The sequence below is a fragment of the Hippocampus bargibanti genome, linkage group LG03 (assembly GCF_051943395.1).
Source record: "Hippocampus bargibanti isolate YZ-2025 linkage group LG03, ASM5194339v1, whole genome shotgun sequence".
Classification (NCBI taxonomy): Eukaryota; Metazoa; Chordata; class Actinopteri; order Syngnathiformes; family Syngnathidae; genus Hippocampus; species Hippocampus bargibanti.
Window position 1 is genome coordinate 9609259 of NC_142736.1, and position 23718 is coordinate 9632976.

A 23718-nucleotide genomic window follows, 5' to 3' on the forward strand; every position below is an offset into this window, starting at 1 on the left:
GAAGCCTTTTGAATGCAGCAACTGATTTCCTTTTCAGCATATTATTTTTTTTTTTTTACGAGGAAAAAAATCAAGACTGTAAACGTTGCCCACAGTGATTAAACCTTATATTTTATGATGAATAGCAAGTCAGCTTAATTCAACAGTTTCTGAAAATAATAGGAAAGATAATGAAAAAAAGGAACTTGATGAATAGGGTGGCAAAGCCTCCGTGGAATTTCTTTGCATTACTAACGCTGCATCTGGAATAACTTGTTCAAGGACACAGTAAGGGAAGTGAAAGCCAAACAATTTACTGGCTTACATATGTTGCCCAAAACAACATCCACCAAAATTATATCAAAAGAAAAAAAATGCTCAATGACTCCAGTTCCTTTCCTGACCTTAAGCCTCAATCTTTAAATTTGGAGATTGCTTGAAAGAAACACACAAGAATAAAAATGTCTTTATAAAAATGTAATGTAATGTAAATCTCCAATTATCAAAATGTTCATGAACTTACTTATGACTCCTATTGGATTGGATTGGATTTACCTTCATTAGTCTCGCAGTGGAGAAATCTACATTTCACAGCAGCAATTTCCTCATTCAATGTAATCAGCTTGTAATAAATGTTTCTCCCCTTCTTTCTAATACTTTTGATTCTAGCTGTCACCCTTTGTCAGGAGAATGCACATGTGCAGCGGGATGGACTGGACTGTTCTGCAACGAGACCTGTCCAGCTGCTTACTATGGTGAAGGCTGCAAAGAAATGTGTGCCTGTGCCAACGGAGCAGACTGTGACGGCATTACTGGCACGTGCATGTGTGCCCCTGGATATATCGTGAGTGCAGACATTTAAGAGATATCCTTTTGTAAGGAGTAGTTGAGTCCATTTGTTTAATTACTCTGCTGCTATGATTCTAGTGCCATTAAAAGTAGAGACATTCTGTTTTTAGGTACCAGTGAAATATATCTGGAGACATCCGATCATGTGATACCATGAGAAAGAGTGTCCAAACATTTGGCTGGTGTTGTACATTTGTACAGAAGACTATTTCAACATGTTTATTAAAGTACCGTTTGTCCTTGTCAGGGTCATATGTGATTTTTGCGTCACAGGTAGGGTACTCACTCCTCAAACTATTCACTAGCCAAACACTGATAACATAAAGAAGAGGGAAAACATATGTTTTTATTTCCATCTTCATTTTTAATAGTTATGGTTATATTTACAAAACAATCGGAGAGACAGGTCAGAAAGTATTGGGTATTTCAACTGCAGAAGTGTATACAGAGAAAGAGGTTAGCAAAGAAGAAATGGGACACCGAGAGGACTGAAGAGAGTAGACAGGAGTACAGGGAGATGCAGCACACGGTGAAAATAAAGGTGGCAAAGGCAAAACAAGAGGCCTACAATGACTTGTCTGCTTGGCTGGACAGCAAGGAAGGAATGACTGATCTTTACAGGTTGGTGAGACAGAAAGACAAGGATTGTAGGGACGTGCAGCAGGTTAGGGTGATTAAGGATAGATATGGCAATGTATTAGCAGGTGCCAGTAGTGTGATGGCAAGATGGAAAGCATACAGTGATCCCTCACTACTTCGCAGTTCACTTATAGCGGCTTCAGTGCATCACAGATTTTTTTTCAGGGGAAAAAACTTTTTTTTTTATTATTGGCATGCAAATGTGCAAACAACACTGCAAACAAAGCAGAATAAAATCAAACACACTGCCTTTGAACAGCTCATGGAGAATCCTGCTTCTAGAAATTGGGCCATGTCGGTTTAGAAAAATCTTCTTGTTAAAAAAAAGAAAGAGTGCCAACAACTACCAATAATAATGACAAATGACTACATTATAGTTCGCGGATTTCACCTATCGTGGGCTATTTTTGGAACGTATCTCCCGCGATAAACGAGGGTTCACTGTACTTTGAAGAATTAATGAATGAGGAAAACGAGAAGGAACAAAGTGAAGAAGATGTGACTGTTGTAGACCAAGATGTAGCAAAAATTCGGAAGGATGAAGTGAGGAGGGCGCTGAAGAGGATGAAGGGTGGAAAGGCACTCGGGCCTGATGGTTTACCAATCGAGGTATGGAAGTATCTAGGAGAGGTGCTTAGTGGTGATCCTGAGTGGGTTGTTCAACAAGATCTTAGATGGTGAGCAGAGCAAATGCTTGAAGAATGGAAACGAAGTGTACTGGTGCCCATTTTAAGAACAACGGAGGTGTGCAGAGTTATAGTAACTACAGAGGAATAAAGTTGATGAGCCATACAATGAAAGTATGGGATAGAGTAGTTGAAGCTAGACTAAGAGCAGAAGTGAGCATTAATGAAGAACAGTATGGTTTCATGCCAAACATGAGTACGGCAGATGCAGTGTTTGCTTTAAGAATGCTGATAGAGAAGTACAGAGAAGGTCTGAGGGAACTGCATTGTGTCTTTGTAAATCTAGAGAAAGCGTGTGAAAGGGTGCCCAGAGAAGAATTTTGGTATTGTATGAGGTGGTCTGGAGTGACAGAAAAGTATGTCAGAGTGGTGCAAGACATGTACGATGACTGTTGTGAGGCGTGTTGTCGGTGTGACGGAGAAATTCAAAGTAGAGGTGGGATTTCACCACGTGTTAGCTTTGAGCCCCTTCTTACTTGCTATGGTGATGGACAGGCTGACAGACGATGTTCGACAGGAATCTCCTTGGACAATGATGTTTTGCAGATGACATTGTCATCTGTAGCGAGAACAGGGAACAGGAGGAGGAGAAAATGAAGATCAGTTGCAGCAAGACACAATATATGTGTGTGAATGAGAGGGACCCAAATACATACAAGAGTGAGGTTACGAGGACCAGAGATAAAGAAGGTGGATGATTTTAAGCACTTGGGTCAACTGTCCAGAGCAATGGAGAGTGTGCAAAAGAGGTGAAGAAGCTCCATATCAGGCAGGCTGAAACGGCTGGAGAGAAATTTCAGGTGTGATATGTGATCCAAGAGTTTCAGTGAGGATGAAAGGGAATGTTTATAAAACCGTAGCCAGTCATGAAACTGTGGCCAGCCATGATGTTTGGACTGGAGGCAGTGCCACTGACGAAAAGACAGGAAGCAGAGCTGGAGGTAGCAGAGATAAAGATGTTGGGGTTTTCTTTTGGAGTGACCAGGTTGGCTATAATCAGAATTGAGTACATCAGAGGGACGACTCATATTAGAGATTTTGGAGAGAAAGTCAGAGAGGCCAAACTGAGATGGTTTGGACATGTCCAGAGGAGAGAGGGTGAATATATTGGGAGAACAGTGCTGAGCCTTGAAATGACAGAGAGGATGACCAAAAAAGGAGGTTTATGGCTGTTGTGAGAGCCAATAATAATAATAATAATAATAATAATAATAATAATAATAATAATAATAATAATAATAATAATAATTTATAAACGCTTTTCAAAACTCTCAAGGACACTTTACAGTCACAGGATATTTTATCTGCGGGTGAGCAGCGGCAGTTTACAGCAATCCCAAAGTAATTTCTACTCTTGCTTCAACACTTCCATTCACACTTCAAATTTGTATTTTCATGCTCCAAAACACAATAAGCAAATGGTCATGAAAACACAAAGTTGCTCTTTTCTCCCTGCAAACAACAAGAATGACTGAAGAATCCTACCTCATGAAATTTCTGTGCACGATGTCCCTTGTGGTGCTCTGTTGGGACGTGCCATAGCACTAACGTGGAGCTGCAGAGAGAGCTGTTTTTTGCATACTCGGCAGGACAAGAACCAGATTCCCTGTGGGTGCTGGACTCCACGAACTTTGATCCTTGTCAGCTATTTTGCTTTTTGATGAAGGTGCAAGTGTGGGGTGGGGGGTGCAAACCAATTACATTCTGTACACATTTTTGCCATTTCTCCCCAATGAGAAATTACGCTTTAAGGCCACAGCCAAATACACTCCATCCGTGGGAATTATTATTTCGGATGAATATCAGCAGGGGTGATTCTACAACCGCAGATTTATGGGTGTGACAGAGAGGGGCTGTATGGTTAGTGTGGAATGGGGTATTTTTTGTGGCGCCATCATGAAGTGAAAAGAATAAAAAAAACTACAGTAAAGTCTCGTTATATAGATATTATCGGGAGTCGGAAAAAATATCAATAAAACCGAACTATTGATATAACTGATCCTGCGCACTGCGAACTGCATTAAAAGTGGGCATCTTTGACATGGCGTTTAATTTTCTCCTTGAGTTCATGGACTGCGTATCTAGCATGCTTTTGTACTTTAGTGAAGTGAAAAATAAATGTATGCATTAAATAAAAACGTCATTTATTATTTTCATAACGCACTCTTGCAATAGTGACTCTGAGTAAATATTCAATAATGCACTCGGCATTGTTCGATACACACGACAGAAACCACGAATGCCAGTATGTACATATGAAAAACAGTGATTATTGCAAGTGATAAAAAGCTATCTGAATACAACACAATTAAATACATGTATGGAAAGCAAAAACTGCAACGTTTACAGTACTTATTCTTATTCTTTGTAGGTGACCGGCAAACTCTTCACGCCACTGAAGCACCTTGGTTTGTTTGCTTTCCCGATAACAATGAGTTTTAACTTATCGGTACCCGTCATGTTTGCGCACGGCACGAAAGCTGGTCACGTGACCAACGGTGTTAGCCGAAAACCAAACAATATGCCGTTTACAGATTTCGCTAATGGTGGTATTGAAATCCTTAAGCAAATATTGATTCAGCTTTAAGCTGCTTTTGTATCGATATAAGCAGACCAGGGGCGTCCCGGTAGTTGAGTGGTTAGCACAACGGCTTCACAGTGCAGAGGTTGCCGGTTCGCGTCCCAGTCTGGCCTCCCTATGTGGAGTTTGCATGTTCTCCCCGGACCCGCGTGGGTTTTCTCCGGGTCCTCCGGTTTCCTCCCACTCTCCAAAAACATGCATGGCAGGCAGATTGACAAACTCCAAATTGTCCCTAGGTGTGAGTGTGAGAGTGACTGTTGTTCGTCTTTGTGTGCCCTGCGATTGGCTGGCAACCAATTCAGGGTGTCCCCCGCCTCGTGCCCGAAGACAGCTGAGATAGGCACCAGCACCCCCCGCGACCCTAATGATGAATAAGCGGTACGGAAAATGGATGGATGGATAAGCAGACCAAATTGGCTGACGGGAGATGAAAAGGGCATCATAGCAACCGGATTATCGTAATAACCGGGTATTGTACTAACCGGAACTAATTATATCATAAAAGACTAGAAATTTGCTGGGAAATGAAAATAGTATCGTAATAAGCACTGACAGACGCTATGGAGAGCATATTTGTGGAAAAGGCGACTGAAGTACTAGGGAAGTATAGGAAGAAGAAGAAACCGTGGGTCACAGATGACATCCTTGATCTGTGTGACCACAGAAGGACACTAAAAAGGACCAAGAAGGATGACTCAGAGGCTGCGAAACAGCACACTATGATGAACAAACATATTAAAAAGAAGATGAGGGAAACAAAGGAGAAGTGGATCACAGAGCAGTGTGAAAAAATAGACACAGGTATACGACAGGGCAACAGTAAAGCAGCATACGCCACATTGAAGGCTTTGACAAAGACGCAGCAAAACACTGCAACAATAATAGAAGATGGGGACGGTGCTCTGCTAACCGAAAAGACAGCAGTAATCAGAAGATGGACAGAGTACTGCCAGGAACTCTACAACCTCAAAATAAAACCCAACCAGAACGTAATCACTGACGCCGCAAAGGAAGATTGGCAAGTCACCTGGCATCGACAACATCCCGGCTGAACTTTGGAAACATGGAGGACACGAGACAATTAAAGCACTCACACACATTTGTCAAAATATTTGGAGAACCAAGCAATGGCCCCAAAAATGGACACAATCTCTGGTTATTATCCCTAAGAAGGGGAACTCAAGGCAGTGTCAGAACTACAGGACCATCAGCCTGTTCTGCCACGCAAGCAAAGTGCTGCTAAAGATCATCCTGAACAGACTAAAGAGTAGGGCAGAGGAAATTATCGCAGATGAGCAAGCAGGATTCCGACCAAAAAGGAGTACCACAGAGCAGATTTTTAACATCAGATTACTTATCGAGAAACACCTCCAGCATCAACATGGCCTGTTCCACAACTTCATCGACTTTAAAAAAGCCTTTGACAGGGTGTGCCATGAGGGGCCGTGGCAGGTGCTCCGAAACTACAACTTCAACAAGAATCTCATCCAGGTCATTCAGTCACTCTACATCAACTCAAGCAATGCAGTTCTCATGAACAACACCATGGGAGAACTTTTCAAAACATCTATCGGTGTCCGACAAGGCTGTCTTCTGTCCCCCGTCCTATTCAACATCTTTCTGGAAAACATCATGGATGAGGCCCTGGAAGAGTTTCACACCTCCATATCCATCGGAGGAAGACCCATCTGTAACCTCCGGTTCGCTGATGACATAGATCTGATGGGAAAAAGCGAAGCAGAACTCCAGGAGCTTACCACCAGACTGAAAAAGGTAGCGAGGGGTTACGGTATGCAAATAAGCGCAGAGAAAAGCAAGATACTGGTCAATAGCTACAATAAAACAACACCAACAAAAATCACGATGAACGGGCAGACCCTAGAAGTGGTGAAGGATTTCAAATACCTTGGGTCCTTTGTGAGTGAGGATGGCAGCTCCACAAAGGAGATTAAATCACGAATTGCAATAGCAACATCAGCCATGACAAGACTGGCCAGAATTTGGAGGAGCAATACCATTGGCTTTGCAGTGAAGGTCAGGCTGTACAAGTCTTTAGTACTCTCCACTTTGTTATACGGCTGTGAGAGCTGGACACTTACAGCAGACACGGAGCGCAGGATCAAGGCGTTTGAGCATAAGAGCTACAGAAGGATGCTCAATATATCCTACAGGGAACACCGGACAAATGACTACGTCAGACAGCTAGTCACCACCCTTTCTGGAGAACAAGAGCCTGTACTCTCAATGGTGAAACTTCGTAAAATGGCCTGGTTTGGCCACGTTATAAGGCATACCTCACTATCCAAAACTATCCTGGAGGGGACAGTGGAAGGGAAGCGGAGAAGAGGAAGACAGAGGAAGAGCTGGATGGACAACATTAAGGAATGGACAGGCTGCAGCTTCCACACCCTGCTACGAACTGCTGAAGACCGAGAGCGCTGGAGATCTCTGACTGCCCAGACGTCCATCATGTCACCCCTACGGCCTTCTAGGCCATGGGATGAGTGAGTGAGTGAGTGAGTGAATAAGCAGTACTATCGATATAACTGATATCTATGTAACGAGACTTTACTGTAAATAACAACTATCACAACACAAAGACACAGAGAGTCATTCATTCGTAAGCACTTTCTGTACCCTCTTTGTTACATGAAGCAGTTCTAGATGAAAGAGGTGAGGATCAAAACATCCTTTTCACCAGTGGTTCATGGATGTCATGGTGGATCGTACTCGTCGACTACAAGCTATATGTTGAAAGCAAACACGAAGCTGTAGCTTCTAATTGACGAAAAGAGATTGTCTCAGATCTCCTGTCCCATGTAAATCCGCTTCGATTCCACGCCGCAACAGTTCCACATACGCATCGGCACTCACTGACCCTCCTTTCGTCTCATCACGGGCTCCTCAAGCCATGCATCCACCCAGCCCCATTGCAGGCTCAAAAAAAGTACAATGGCCCCAGAGCTGTCCAGCGATGACAGTGAAATGGTACCGACATTCCACCCACTTAAAAACAGTACTGGCATATTTGTGCTGCCGAAAAGACTCACCATAGTCTCCTCCTTGATGAATGTCTGGCCAAAAATGCTGAAAAACAATCTGTATCAATTCCACACGACACACAACAACACAAAGTGACAAAAGAAAACACAAAAACAAGACAAAAACAAAAAAAAGCAAGGCTCAGGAGAGCACTTGCTGACGGCTGCCTACTCAGGCGCCATCTTGGACTTTTGCCGTAAAAAACTACGGTTTTCATTATCCCATTCCGGGTTACGGGTTAATAATGAAAATTACGGTTTCCAATAAAAACAAGAAATGAAAAATCGTCAAAATAGCAAGTACTCAACATTCATTCAAAACAGAACAGACGATCGGATCGGTGTTAGCTGTTAGCTCCCTTTAGATGAATTGTGCATGCGCGTGGTACGGGTCTTTCCTGGAATCCAGAGTGACGCCTCATTCCTGCAATCGAGACTCAAGGGTTAGCAGCGTTCGTAGCATTGTCGTGTAATGGCATCTGTTTGTGAAAAGTAAATGAAAACTACAGTCATATCGTGAGGAATACTCCCAAGCTTTTCCAGGAGTAATACTTCGGTCAAGAAAATTTGAAAATTACTTGACTGTCAACCTTGGCTAATAGCTGCCCGTATAAATGATTACAATTCCCGTATAAAAGTGGTAGTATGCCGTACATTATTTGAAATTATAAAAAAATGCAGACAGGGGCCATGTGATTGACTGTTTATCGGCACACAATAAAGTCCTCTTCTTGCCTGATGTCAAATGGGATAGCTTTCAGCTTTTCTGTAATTATGAGTGGGATGAATGCTAGAAAATTACTAAATTAATGACTGTATCCTATGCATAAGCATGCTATATATGCACTCTGTTCATCATTGATTTGTATTTCTGCATTTTTGCCAGGGTGAAGACTGTTCTATAATCTGTCCTGCAGGCCTGTATGGAACCAACTGCACCTCGTCATGTTTCTGTCACAATGAGATATCATGCTCACACATCGATGGCTCGTGCATCTGTGCAGAAGGTTGTTAGCCTCTATTTGTGAACATGACTGTCGTTTGATTTTTTATTTTTTTACAGCTTGATGTTACCCAGAGGATAAATACCAGTTTTATAATATTTAAAATTGAGGTTTTAAATAAAAACAGTTACAAAAAAAAATAAAAACAGTAAAAAAGTTAGTCAGGAAAACGCCACAGTTTCAAGGTTTGAAAACAGTTTCAATGCAAATATAATATAATATAATATAATATAATATAATATAATATAATATAATATAATATAATATAATATAATATTTGACGATTATTCATTGCACTTTGATTACACAAAAGATTTGTCGATCTCCAGAGCCCTGAAGGTGACATTAAAGAAACATTGCACTTCCCCAGCAAAAAAAAAAACCATTGCATTCCCTTGCAATGATTGTGGTCAGAATTTTTGGGTGAAGACACATCTTTTTTTGATTGCATGTTTATGTATCTGAGGATCATCCTCCGGGTAAGCAAAAGCAACAAAGAAGGTGTACAATGTCTATGTGAAGGATATTGCTTGATTCTCGTTTCAAGTCCCAATCCATGACTCTTTCTATCATTCGACATACTGCCATTCTCATTAGAGGATAATGAAACTAAACTGACCCACATGTACATAAATGTTAATTTAGAAATATGAAAAAAATATGTCTGATTTCAATGATTAGGAGAAAATAGAAATGTTTGCAAGGGAATGCAAAGATTTTTTTCTTCTGATGTCTCCTTTTCGGATCCAAATCATTCTCATGTCATGTGGTATTTATGAAAGAGGTATAGGATTTTTTTTGTAAATAAAAATAGTTGTTCAATTTGAATGTGAAAGTCATATTTGTGGCATCTTAATGTAAGAAAACTGATGAATAACTCGATCGGGGAAAAAAACAAGTGACTTCTTTGTGGTTTTGGGTTGAGAATGGAGGATAAATTCCCAGCCAAATATTTCTCAGTGTCCATAAAAGATACAAATGACGAACAACTTTGAAATTGATCTTTTTTATGTAGACCTCCCAAAAATTCACAGGTGGCGAATAATGTTACTATAAAGACTTGGATTCAATGATGACAGTTCACTCCCACTGAAGAGAAAAAAAAAACATTTAAACGCCAACTCGTCGTATAGATGCAAGTCTCCTTTCAGAATATTGTGAAGATGCCCATGAGCAGGGCCACACTCTTTTTCATTAACAATAATAATAATAATAATAATAATAATAATAATAATAATAATAATACATTTCATTCATAAGCACCTTTCAAAACTCTCAAGGTCACTTTACAGTCACAGGAAGTTTTTCTGTGGGTGAGCAGCGGAAGCCACACGCGCCAGCGTTCACTCAACCCGGAAGTCAATAGACAGAAATCTAGTTAGCCAGCTAGTAGATGGCTAATAAATAGCCAACAACCCGGAATAACTCAAATAGAGAGAAAAGCTAGCTAGCTAATCGCCAGTTAATACAGGGGTGTCAAAGTCATTTTTTGCCGCGGGCCACATTGTAGTTATGGTTTCCTCTCGAGGGCCGTTATGAATTTGGGGAACTCATTAGAATGTTTAAATCCCTTCAAATATTACATATAGAGCACACAGAAAATTAATGAATAACTCGTTTTCAAATCTGAACTTTTATTGTGGTTGACATCCAAAAATATGAAATTTTGGCTCAGATTTTAGCAATCATCATGGAATTTAACAAGTTTGACTTGCTTTCGTGGGCCGAAAAAAATGATGTGGCGGGCCGGATTTGGCCCGCGGGCCTTGACTTTGACACCTGTGAGTTAATAGATAGATAGCTAGATGGATAGCTTGATAGCAAGTCACCTAGATCGCTAAGAGTTAACCAGCTAGATAGCTAGTTAGCTGATACACTGAATGTCACTAATTAAATAAATACACAGAATTGAGCATACAGTCAAAGCTCGGTTTTCGACCATAATCCGTTCCTGAAACTCAATTTGATCGAAAACTGAAACATTTCCCAATATGCTTAATATGTCTGCTTAAAAAAAAAGAATTTTATCATAATTGAACAATACAAAGATGCCTGCTCACAACGAAAGGCTACGCGAGGATAATGTCACATATAGCGCTTTAACAACAGCTGAAGCTGAAAGTGCTAACATGGAAAAAAAAGGAAATGATGCCCCCTCGTAGAAGGGAAAGAAAACTTTACCTGAGGACTGACCAGCGCTTTATCGGCACTGCCCGCAAGAAAAACCAAAACCCGAACAAATTTGGAAATGGCAGCGAATAACATAATTGAAAAAAATTGGCACATTTTGGAGTAAAATATGATTCAATAATCCGTGACCAAAATCACAGGTGCATTAGGTGCAGAGTGACCCTTACAGACTTTTCTCCCTGTGTGATTACGTCCACCCCTTAGATATTATAATTTGTATCAATGTTCTTGTATTCATGACTGTCATTAATGTATAAAATGCGCTTTCAAAACGTCAGATGCAAACAAAGCGCAAGATGACTAATTGTCACGAATTGTCTATGTCCAGGTTGGCAGGGAGTAGACTGCTCCATCCCGTGCTCCAGCGGAAGCTGGGGTCTAAGCTGCAACCAGACTTGTCAGTGTGCCAACGGGGCAGCCTGTGACCCTGTGAACGGAACCTGCACCTGCTCTCCAGGCTGGAGGGACGAATTGTGTGATTTACCATGTCATGTTCGTACTCACAAAATTCACTTTATTCCCCACTTCAGTTTATTTTTTTACACTCAAGTTAAGTTTATTTTATTTATTTTTTGCTTCCTGACTTGTAGGAGGGATCATATGGACTGGACTGTAAAGAGAGATGTGACTGTGCGAATGCCGATGGCTGTGATCCAGTAACCGGCGCTTGTCGCTGTGTCGCAGGATGGACAGGTAATGCGTACTCACTTGTAGGAGATATAAAAGATTAGTTTACAGCCACTGATCTGCGAGAGACTGAAGTCAGTGTGGCCAGATTTTCTTCCACTATCCTTAAAGGACAACCGACACCATTTTTTTGTTTCCTAACTGACATCAGAAAAACGTTTTATAGCATCTAAAATGCCCAAAACATGCAGGCTAATATTTTTAGTCAAATGCAAGACACCAATAAAAATGAGCAAGTGGTAATTTTTCATTTTTCATTTTATGTAAATTATTTATTCTTCCAAATGACCCAAGGACCGGTTCCGGTCCGCGGCGCGGGGGTTGGGGACCTCTGTCTTCAAGGACAACCGACACCTCCGGACAAGTTGTGTCCATAATTTGTAAAATTACTTCAAATGACTTCTACTGAGCGTATTTTACAAAGATTCCACCGCATGTAGCTATATTTTACGTTTTAAGACTATATTCAGGAAGTCTTGTTTTCGAGTTGGTGACGATTCCGGACGTGACGTCATGTCAGGAACGCCCCTGACCTGAGAAAGAGACACACAATGCATTTTGGGTACTTTGTTTGGTCTGAAAACTTTGTGTTGATCCGTGTTGATGGCGAAAATAGAAGGAAAGCACATAACGCGATGGTGAATCGTTGTGTGTTGCATTAAGACTACTATTTGATAATAGTTGACACAAATTCCCAGCAGACAAATCAGCCCATTTCCAACGGAGTTTGGGCGCCATCTTGTGCATTTTCTGGGACGCTACATTGGAGTCCTGACGGCTCGAATTGATACGGGAGGACTTCTTTAATCGATTGCAAACATTTATGCTTTCCTCTTCAGAACTATTTGAATCATATTCATAACTGGATGAGTAACTAGAAAGCATCTTTTCCGAATCTGAAGCCATTGTTTTGATTCCCGAGCAAGGCAAGGGGGCGGGACCTTCTGAAACTGGCCACTTCCAGTTTTAAATTGAAGTACTTTTTAGACACTGTCATTTTTATTGGTGTTTTGCACTTGACTAGAAATATCATACTGCATGTTCTGGACATTTTAGATGCTATAAAACGTTTTTCTGATGTCAGTTAGGAAACAAAAAAGTGATGTTGGTTGTCCTTAAGGCACTGGCCTTTGAACCAAATGAGGGCTTTAATTTTGATTCCTTCCATTGGAGTTATAAATATTAGGTTGCAAAAAATAATGGTTCACGGTTCATTTCGTGCACTACCAGTTTTGTAATCGAGCATGATTCTTAGTAAAACAGTGACTGGCACTTGCAGATGACTGGCCGTCCATCCATCCATGCACCTTTGCACTTTGAGGTTGACATGCTAACCAGTCGTCCACTGCCTAGCCATCAATCACAAATCACATTCCAGTTTTTTTGTAATGTGTTACTGATGAACATTATTAGTGATATCTGAATTTGTGTTACAAAACAGAAACATTGCCACTACCATGAAATAAAAACATGTATCCGGGCCTCAACTATCTTGGTGAAAGGGCCCAGCTCCCCTTTTCGTCTGCTCTTCCTATATTGGAATTCAAGTATCTTGGGATCTTGTTCAAAAGTGAAGGGGGGGGGGGGACTCAACCGAGGGATGGATGCAAGATCTGCAATGATGTTGGGTCTGTCCGGTCTGTCGTGGAGATGAAACAACTGAAACGAAAGACAAAAAACTCCCCTTACCTGTCAATCTACGTTTTTCTACCCTCACCTGTGGTAACACATTTCCTGATCATTAAAAGATTGCAAAAATGAAGAATGGCTGGATGGATGTTTTGAGGGCGGTAGGCAGATTACCCACGCAAGTGAAAATACATAAAAACTCCAACGGAAAATTCTAAACCTACTGCCTCTGGACTTTGAGGCAGACATGCTAACAACTACGCTCCATGCTGCCATGTTTCATTGTATTTGTGGATGCTGTGATGACGTCTGCAATACTGTGCTTATGCTGGTACCGAAAGTAGTGAAATGGCCTTGTTTGGTATCTAGTTCCCTTTTGTCATTTGCCACGTTTTAATTCACGCTGGGTTTTCAAGTACTTTGCCCCGACAGTAAGGCTCCCAGATAGTTTATTAACTGCATCGTTATAATGGCTGCTGACATTTCACTCTCATATTCTCTCATATTTTCTGTCAAAGGAACTTTCTAATGAGCCGCTGATGTGCTGAGTTAGAGGAGGGATGAAAAAAAAGTTTTCTATTTGCACACTTCTCCTGGCTTGTCCTGTTGTGTGTGCTGTGTGTGTGTGTGTGTGTGTGTGTGTGCGTGTATGCGTGTGTGTGCGCGTGTGTGTGTGTGTGTGTGTGTGTGTGTGTGTGTGTGTGTGTGTGTGTGTGTGTGTGTGTGTGTGTGTGTGTGTGTGTGTGTGTGTGTGCGTGCGTGCGTGCGTGCGTGCGTGCGTGCGTGCGTGTGTGTGTGTGTGTGTGTGTGTGCGTGTGCGTGTGCGTGTGTGTGTGTGTGTGTGTGTGTGTGTGTGTGTGTGTGTGTGTGTGTGTGTGTGTGTGTGTGTGTGTGTGTGTGTGTGTGTGTGTGTGTGTGGAAAAGCAATCTTCAGCTGAGAAACGTCTGTCTAATGTTGTGTAGGTCTAACTGTTTTGGCTATAACAGCAAGGGCTCATGGGAACATGTGCGAAGGACTCATAACATTGTCAGCATTTGATGCAGTACATCAGAATGGGTAGACTCTTTACCAGAAAATCCTGAATCATTAATTGAGTGTAGAGTTCAAAGAATCTCGAATTCAGAAAAATGACCACATCCTCTATTCAAGTGGATCTTGACAATGCTGTAACTTTTGGCTTGTCCTGGTCACTTGCGTCATTTGTTTGGCACAATTGTACACAGCATGCACTTTCTGTTGCATACCTGTCAACCTGTACGTTTTTGCCGTACAAAGTACATTTATTATGTATTTTAAGACGTGTACGACGTACAAGAAAATCTGTACGGAAAAACGCAAATTTGTCCATTATGGGTACATTCCGGTATACACCGACTATCACGAAACGGCAAATCAATCATCTCTGTATCTTTTTTTTTTCGTTGCAAACGAAGCGAGCGGTTTGATGCTACTGTGCGCATGCGTCTGCCGCCTGGGGATTTCCCATTGCATCATTCCGATCACACGTGAACAAAGGGAAGGTCAGGACGATACGAGGGATTGATACAAGCTTCAAAGAAAGGTGTGGAATATTCGTATTGTGTTGCTTGCAAAAAAGACGTGAAAGTAGCTGCCTCCGGTTTTTATGATTTAAAGACGCATTTTGATACAAAAACGTAGAAGTCTGGAAAACATATCAATCATACAATAGCATACAATCGAGAACACTGTAGTTATTCAGCAACACTTGCAATTTTATCATTAATTAATTAAGAATATGTACATAATGATATAACGAAACACATGTACAATAGAACATGTTAAACTACATAAATAAACTTGTTTGCTAAAAAAATGTGGTGTACGATTATTTTGTATTTTGTAATGGAAAATACGACAGTTTGTAAGGGCATGGAGCCGTAGAGGTCGACAGGTATGCTGTTTCAAGGGACCCGCAGTGGCGAGGTATTGGATTGGGGCACCGACTGGGAATCCAACCCATGCTGTGTTTATCAAAATCAGAATCAGAAAACCTTTATTGATTCCACAATGGGGAAATTTGCAGTCCACACCAGCAATTTGAAAGGGGATGGGGTGGGGGGTGAAAGGATAGAAAATAAGATACATGTATTATAAGCATAGTAAAATAAAAATGTCAACTGTATACTGTAAATGTGCAAAACCGTTTCATAAAAAAAAACTGTAGGGAGGGGGTAGGAGTGGCTGTCCATCATAGCTTATAGTTTAGCAAGCGTCCGTCTGTTGCCCACCTCCTCCAGAGAGGCTAGTGAGCAGCCCAGGACAGAACTGGCCCTCTTGACAAGGCACTCCAGTCTTTTCCTGTCCCGGGTGGTGATGTTGCCTGACCATCAGACAATTCCAGAGTGGATGGCTGAAGCCACCACAAAGTCTTAGAAAGTTTATGTATACAGAAACGCCGTGTCTCAATGAGACTGTGCTTTTCACAGGCGTTTCTTTTTCAAACCATGACAAAGAGGAAAGGCGGCATGGTAGGCAACATGTTAGCATGTTCGCCTCAGAGTGTAGGGCTACAGGATTCAAATTGAGGCTTTGGGCTCTCCGTGGAGAGTTTGCATTATTTCCACGTGCCTATATGTTTTTTTTCTGGTACTTCAGTTTCCTCCCACTCTCCAAAAGTGTGCATTGGACAAAATTGTCCTTAGGTATGATTGGGAGTGCAAATGGTTGTTTGTCCTGTGATTGGCGGGCACCCTTGTAAGTGTGTATGTACCCTGCTTGTTGCCCGAAGACTGCTGGCATTGGCTCCAACACACCCACAACCCTGGTGAGGATAAAGGGATCAGAAAATGGATGGATGAATGGATGGATGGATGGATGGATAGATGGATGGATGGATGAACACTACTCACAAAAAGTTGTGTAAAACCTCCTCAAAATTAGTTTAGAAGTTCAGCTAGATCGATCGGCCTATGAAATTCAGAAGTGGTCACAGTTTTACGTGCAGTCTGCGGTCGAAAGTTAGGTTGACTGTGTGAAGTCTGCATGGTGATGTGTGGTGATGTGCAGACCCACCAACCATTTACTTGAACAAGCCCAGTTTGAATTTGTTACAGAAATCTTGTGTGTGTGTGTGTGTGTGTGTGTGTGTGTGTGTGTGTGTGTGTGTGTGTGTGTGTGTGTGTGTGTGTGTGTGTGTGTGTGTGTGTGTGTGTGTGTGTGTGTGTGTGTGTGTGTGTGTGCGTGCGTGTGTGTGTGTGTGTGTCTGTATGTGTGTGTGTGTGTGTGTGTGTGTGTGTGCGCGTGTGTGTCTGTGTTCTCTTTTTCAGGTGTCCATTGTGACAGTGTGTGTAATGAAGGACACTGGGGACCCAACTGTTCTTACATCTGCAACTGTGTGAATGGAGGTTCGTGCTCCTCCGAGGATGGAACATGTGTGTGTGCTCCTGGTTATCGTGGCACCAACTGCAAACGAAGTAAGAGAGCCAAATATAGGTCCGCAATCAAAAGACTGAAGTATTAAGTAAAATAAGACGTTCATTTGGAAAAATTATGTGCAAATGTTATTACTGAGACCTCGTGATTATTTATTCTGAGCGTTGACTTCCATTCACCTATGCTAACACAATCCTGGCATACCTTGAATAACAGCAAAGAAAATCTCCACCATTGACGGCATAAGGCAGAAAAGGTAACCAGGCATTTAGAATGCTTCTCTAATGTTCATGTATGCTTAATGCTTAATGCAAGACAAGATAGCATCAAAAGCATCATAACTCTATGGGCTCAACTCTTTAGGCTTTTTGGAAGCGCAGTGTTTGTAGCCACAAGGGGGCACAAGCCAGTGTCTTATTGTGCCGGTCCCAAGCCCGGATAAATACAGAGGGTTGTGTCAGGAAGGGCATCCGACGTAAAAAATTTTGCCGAAACAAATATGTGAATCAAACCTCTGAATCCCATACCGGATCGGTCGAGGCCCGGGTTAACAACGGCCGCCATTTGTACTGTTGACTTTCAGGGTGCCAGTGGAAAATTGACTACTGTTGGTCGAAGAAGGAGAGGATGGAGGTGTGCCCGGTGGAAAAGAGAGAAATGGAACGCCAACAGTATAGAACTAAGAGTAGGAACTTTGAATGTAGGAACAATGACAGGTAAAGGTATAGAGCTGGTTGACATGATGCAGAGAAGAAAGGTAGACATACTGTGTGTCCCGGAGACCAGGTGTAAAGGGAGCTAGGCTAGAAGCTTAGGGTCAGGGTTTAAATTGTTCTATCATGGTGAAGACAGAAAGAGAAATGGAGTTGGGGTTATCTTAAAAGAGGAGTTTGTTAGGAATGTCTTAGAAGTAAAAAGAGTATCAGATAGAATGATGAATCTGAAGCTAGAAATTGAAGGCATGATGTTCAATGTTGTTTGTGGTTATGCCCCACAAATAGAATTTGAGCTGGCGGAGAAGGAGAAATTTTGGTTGGACTCATACAGAACATCCCGAGAAGTGAAAGGGTTGTAATTGGTGGAGACTTCAATGGACATGTTGGCGCAGGAAACAAAGATGATGAGGAGGTGATATGCAGGTTTGGACTCCAGATGAGGAACGCTGAAGGACAGATGGTGGTTGACTTTGCTAAGAGAATGGAAATACTTTGTGAATTAAATAATAATTGTGACCTATAAGAGTGGAGGCAGAAGTACACAGGTAGACTACGTTTTGTGTCAACGGTGCCATCTAAAGGAAATCAGGGACTGCGAAATAGTGGTTGGTGAGAGTGTAGCCAAACAGCATAGGTTGGTGGTGTGTAGGATGACGCTGGCAGTGAGAGGAAGATGAAGAAACCAAAGGCTGAAGTGAGGACAAAATGTTGGAAGTTGAAAAAGGAAGAGTTTTGCATGACATTTAGGAAGGAGGTAAGACAAGCACTGGGTGGGCAAGAGGTCCTTCCACATGACTGGCAAACTACAGCGAACATAATCAGAGACACAGGTCGGAAAGTACTTGGTGTATCGAGTGGAAGAAAGGTAGATAAGGAGACTTGGTGGTGGAATGGGGAGGTGCAGGAGTGTATACAGAGAAAGAGGTTAGCAAAGAAGAAGCGGGACACTGAGAGGGCGGAGAAAAGAAAAAGCAAAAGAAAAACCAAGAGTAAAAGTCTGCCAAGATGAAACAAACACATGCACAGCATACAATGCATACACAATGCATACAATTGCATACAACACTGACCCAACAGCGAATGGTCGTGCCGGGAGTCCTTTTGAGTGTCACTGATTGGGAACGACCAGCACCAGAGAGGCAGCAGGCAGGGCTGACAGCGCTACCCGTTGGTCGCCGATCCGAACGTGGCAGTCCGCCACTGATGGGGACGACCAGCACCTGCGCAGGTGCAGGCGGGGTTGACAGCGCCACCCGTTGGTCACCAACCAGATCATGACAGACATTAATGTAAATAAAAGCTATAAGTGCTCCTTCTATACATGTATATAGTAAATGGTGTATATGAACTGTAATTTCCGTTCTACAGACCGCACCTGATTATTAGCCTCACCCAGTACATTATTAAAGGAAAAAAACATTTTGTACCTACATAAACTTCACCTGTCTATAAACCGCATGTGCCCAAATTGAAACAAGATATGTTTACAAAGAAAGACGGTACACAGAACACGTTTTAACAATATTCCTTAACTTTTGTTTCAAAAGAGTGTCTGTTACGCGGCAGCAACACAACAAGCATTACGGTAGCAACACAGCCCAAACAGGGCTGGTCAAAAAAAACATCCGGTAAAGTCACTGAGACACGGCAAACAGCAGCAACATTTTCGCACTCGCTAAAAGGTCTAGGTACAAAAACATACAAAGTCACTGAAACATGGAAGAAACATGTTAGCAAAACATGGAAGAAACACGTTAGCACTCACAAACAGGGCGGGTTGCAAAAACACACATGTGCACTGTTGCTGAGAGATGTCCTCAATTTCCTCTTATGTGTCGGATTGGAACAGCATCAGATATTCCTCACCACACACTCACTCATTCTCTCTTTCATTGTCGCTGTGTCACTTCCATTCTGAGGTAAAGTCACTCGGGAGTTTGTGCTGTCCTCTCCGTCATGCAGCAGACCAGCTGATGATGGTTGATTTTTTCACACTGCTCCACGCTATCAGGATCCACTGGCCAGTTTTGGTAAACGATTTCTCGCCGCTGGTTGTCCAAGCCTCCCATTGAACTTGGAGGGCCACTTTAAATTCACAATTCACACTCAAAGTTACATAAAACGTCCGTCTTCCTCAGTACATTTATTCACCTTGTCTCACCCCTACCTTGAGTGCTTGAGCGCTCCATGGCGGCCAATACAGAAAATACATAAATTGGCCACATCGTTGAAAGCTTGTGACAAAAGTCGCGGCTTATGGTGCGGGAATTACATTATACAGTATGTGTATATATCAGTGGTGAGCAGAGGATTTCATTGCTAGGCCTGCAGGAGTACTACGTCTAAATGAATCTACGCTGAAAAAAGTGTGGTGTGATTTACTCAAGTCCACTACAGGGTACCATTAGCCAGAAATTATTGACCAACCGTTCTTGATGTCAATTCTTTCTTGAAAAGTCAGTCTTGAAAATGGGTTTAACAGTAAATCTCCAACCAATCCATTTCTTCTCCTCCTTCAGTCATTGTGGGTTGACAATACTGCTATTAAATCAACACGATATATCTATTTATTCAGTTCGTGACTAGCCACTCATAGTTTGCGACAACTCTGACGTTGACCTGTCCTTTCAAGAAGGCATTGGTACCGGTTTTGGGTTGCCAACTCGAAATCGGATTGGTTAGAAGAACAGTTTGATCAACAAATGTAATGCGACAGGGCCCGCAGAACTGATTGTGAAGGCATCCAGGTAGATTTCTGACCCTGGTAAACAAATTATGGCTGAAATGTGATTGGTTCAATGCTTAAATATGAAAACACACATCTGGAAGCAGTGCAACAGCGGAAAAGTAATGAAAGGAAAAGACAATTTGGAATTATTTAATAAGAATTAACAAAATATAATTAACATCAGTCTGTGATTCAGATATTTTCGGCCGGCAGAGAAGGTTTTGCAGACCAAAGTCAAAATGGTCGTGAGTCGAAATCCATTCAAAATGTTTAATAGAGACTCGGTGCTAAATGACTTGCAAACAATCTGATTCGGACGCCACGGGGGCGGGCAGGCGTGGGTCAGAGTCCTCGGTGTTCTACCGGTTGCCCTCTCCCCGGCCTGAGTGATGACGTGCGGCCCGACACCGCGGCCGTCTGCGGCGCCGACGTGCCTGACCCACCATCTCGCTCCGAAGAAGGACGAATCGTCTCACAGAGGCGGCGCCGCCAGTCATGGGCTTGATGCGGCGTTTCGTCACAGCGATCCCACGCGCCCGAGCGCCGTTCACCCGACCCCCGTTCACCCGACCCTCCTCGGCTCTAGTCCTGGCCGCACCACGGTCGATTGGTGTGTGAGAGTGAGATGCTAGGTGCCAGGTGTAGAATTAAAATTAAAAAAATAGGGTCTGGCGGTCGGGGTCGTAAGTATGAGTGGTCGTTAAGTCAAGCCGGTCGTAAGTCGGATGTTACCTGTATATAAATTAAATAGTTTACCGTTCCTTACGATTGCTAAAAATCCAGCAAAACTGCCGGAATTGAAGTCAGCTTGCCGGGTCCATACGCGGAGTTGCTGCTGCCTCGCTTACACCCTGCGCAGGTATTTTGATGCAAACGTTGCATGCGGTGTATCAAAGTGGCACATACTGTTGCATTGAAATTTTGTCATTGCAAATTGCACACACCAAAAAAACTGTTCTCTCCACAAAAGCAAATCCTTTGGTACACTCGTCCTGAAGTGTACCATACTTGCAGACATTATTTTTGCCATTTTATTCATCAAAGGATTAGCTTTGAGCTAATGACCGATTTGGCTGATTTACCTGTTTCCATGGCAACAAACAACATAGGCCAATGTCATCCAATCAAAATTGTCCCTGAAGCCAACTGCAGCCCAAACAGGAAATGAGCCATGAAAAATAGATCGATTGATGGATAGAACAAGTGAAAATATTTTTTTTATCTGAGAGCCAGATGCAATAATCAAAAGAGCCATCATATATGGCTTGCAAGTCTTGCTCTGAATTATGCATTTTCTGGATCGTCTGCACAAAGAGCTGCCATTTCAAGTGAGAGAGTGCTAACCAAACTCTGTAAGGTACAGTGCCGGCAGGACCCAGTGGTCACAGCTCCTGTTGATTTTTTTTAGGTTTTAAAGTATTTCTTCCATTTTCCCTGCATCACAACTGGTGAATGAACAACCAGGGTTGCCTGTTTAGGATTGAGAGCAGCTCCTTGTCAACTTTCTTTCATGCCAACCAGTTGGATTCACACATCAGATTTATTTATTTTTTAATTGAAGAACAAGTTTGTGCTGATTGATATTATTATAAATAATTCATGTTATTCGTCTTGTGAGCACACAATTTATTTTCATAAATGTTTCACTGGCATTATCAAGAATCATCTGACAAAGTAGGAAAGAAAATAAGAGGCAACATCATTGGTTTTATTTTTATCCTGATTCTGGAAAGGCTGCTCATGCTTGTCGATTATGCAGACCAGTTTGGGTATTGAGGACAATATCATTGGAGATAGGCCGAGTAGAGGGGTGACAATTTGGTGGCAGAAAGTCGATCTAAACTCTGTCTAAATGCCAGCCGAGGTTCGACATCTGGTCTAACACAATTGTGTTGAATCTGATCTGGGCGCAGGCAGACAAATACTGGGTTCACATGCGGTCGACGTGAGATGAATTTCACTCTTAAATATATCGGTAAAGGACTTCTACAAATCACAAGGGATGAGAATCATGATGGCCCCTGGATTCAATATTATGTTGAGTCAGTTAGAGCCAAATGATAGGCAGTCAAAGCTAGAGCAAAGCCCATAAGAACCGTTAAAAAATGAAAGGCTTCAATGAAATGAAGAGTTAGAAACTGTTGATTCTAGCGAACACGCATTGAAGGTGTTGTCAAGCAATGGTCGGGTAGCAATAGACAACAGCAACCATTCACATTCACAATGACGGACAATTGAGAATCTTTAACATAGTGTGCAAAGCCCACAGTACACATGAAGAAGGTCAGAGTCTATGCCCGAAGACGTGCAAACCGCTCACCTAGCATGCCTCACTTTTATTCTTGTCACAGCTAATCAATATTGAGACGAAGACCCGACAAGTCCAAAACGAGTCCATTCCCTGTTTACATGTCTTAATTCGATCAATAACGGCTTTTACAGATGACTTCAGCATGTTTTTAGTTTTCGGGCTTTGTTTTCAAACAAGGGTGAGCTCCCCACTACTTAATCAGGTTCCAAAGTATCCTCATGGAGCTACGCCAGGTCCAATAGTCTCAGATGCAACAACAATAGACCCATCAGCCAAAGTATTCCAAGACTCTAGGCTACTCTGTGAAGCTCCCAAGAAAAGGGAAAACATACGTACAACTTTCCACCTTGTTGAAACAGAGGGGGCTGTGCCTGCAAACCGTAAAAACATGCCACATGATTGCATGGAGAATTTTGTCCTGCTTGGAACGGACCGATGCAGTTCTGAGCGCTGCAAAAGAGGAGAATTCCCTGACCAAAAGTGTTAGCCATCCACGACCAAGGAGTGAGTTACCTGATTGGCCCGTGTCCTTCACGAGCTGAACAACAGAAACAATGGATGGTTCATCATTTAAAAGACTGACAGATGTTGTTTTGTTCAAAATATTGTCAGTGCGGCAATGCTTCATTTACTCAACAATATTATCAATGAGTATATGAGAGAAGGCCATTGTGGCAACACCTGGCAAACTGAATACTAAGAAAAGGTGCTCCTTGCACTTCTTTTAAGAACTGTTTTCCTTTTGTTTTGTTTTGTTTTGTTTCCTTTTGTTTTGGTTTGGTTTGGTTTGTAATTAGTACGTAATGGTCATTTTATTTTCTGTTTATTACATACTGCAACTATTATATTAAGTCACATGCTTTACAAATTTAACTTCTTCCCCATATCTAATTTAAAACAGATTCTTATCTTACAGACAGTGTATTGTCGGTGTTCAAATACCTGTGTGACTTGCCAGTCAGATCTGACAGGTAAGTCACGCCCCCATAGCAACACCAGCTAAAAATGTCGCGTCACAACAACATCCGTGACACTCTGACGAAGGCGTAAGTAGATGCCGAAACATGTCAGGTATTTGAACACCGACAATACACTGTCTGTAAGATAAGAATCAGTTTTAAATTAGATATCATGTAGACAGGAAGAACTTAATACAACTATTCTTCTCCATATGTCACTTTGTCTTGTGATAGCAATCAAGGACTGCGGAAAACAAAAAGGCCACCCACTTTACTTTAACATTTCAGGCACATGGGTACTACAATTGACATTGTGTATCATGTT

At 42.1% G+C, this 23718-nt stretch overlaps 1 protein-coding gene across 5 annotated transcripts in view; it reads left to right on the forward strand.

Moving 5' to 3' along the window:
* The window catches only part of LOC148900243 (multiple epidermal growth factor-like domains protein 11), a 181247-nt gene that overhangs the window by 129701 nt on the left and 27828 nt on the right, over window positions 1-23718 (forward strand). For all 5 annotated transcript variants that reach the window (XM_088991836.1, XM_088991837.1, XM_088991838.1 and 2 more), the window contains 5 exons: window positions 649-823; window positions 8662-8782; window positions 11298-11461; window positions 11560-11662; window positions 16574-16720. In XM_088991836.1, the coding sequence (XP_088847962.1) occupies window positions 649-823; window positions 8662-8782; window positions 11298-11461; window positions 11560-11662; window positions 16574-16720 (710 nt within the window). The remainder of the gene's footprint in view (window positions 1-648; window positions 824-8661; window positions 8783-11297; window positions 11462-11559; window positions 11663-16573; window positions 16721-23718) is intronic.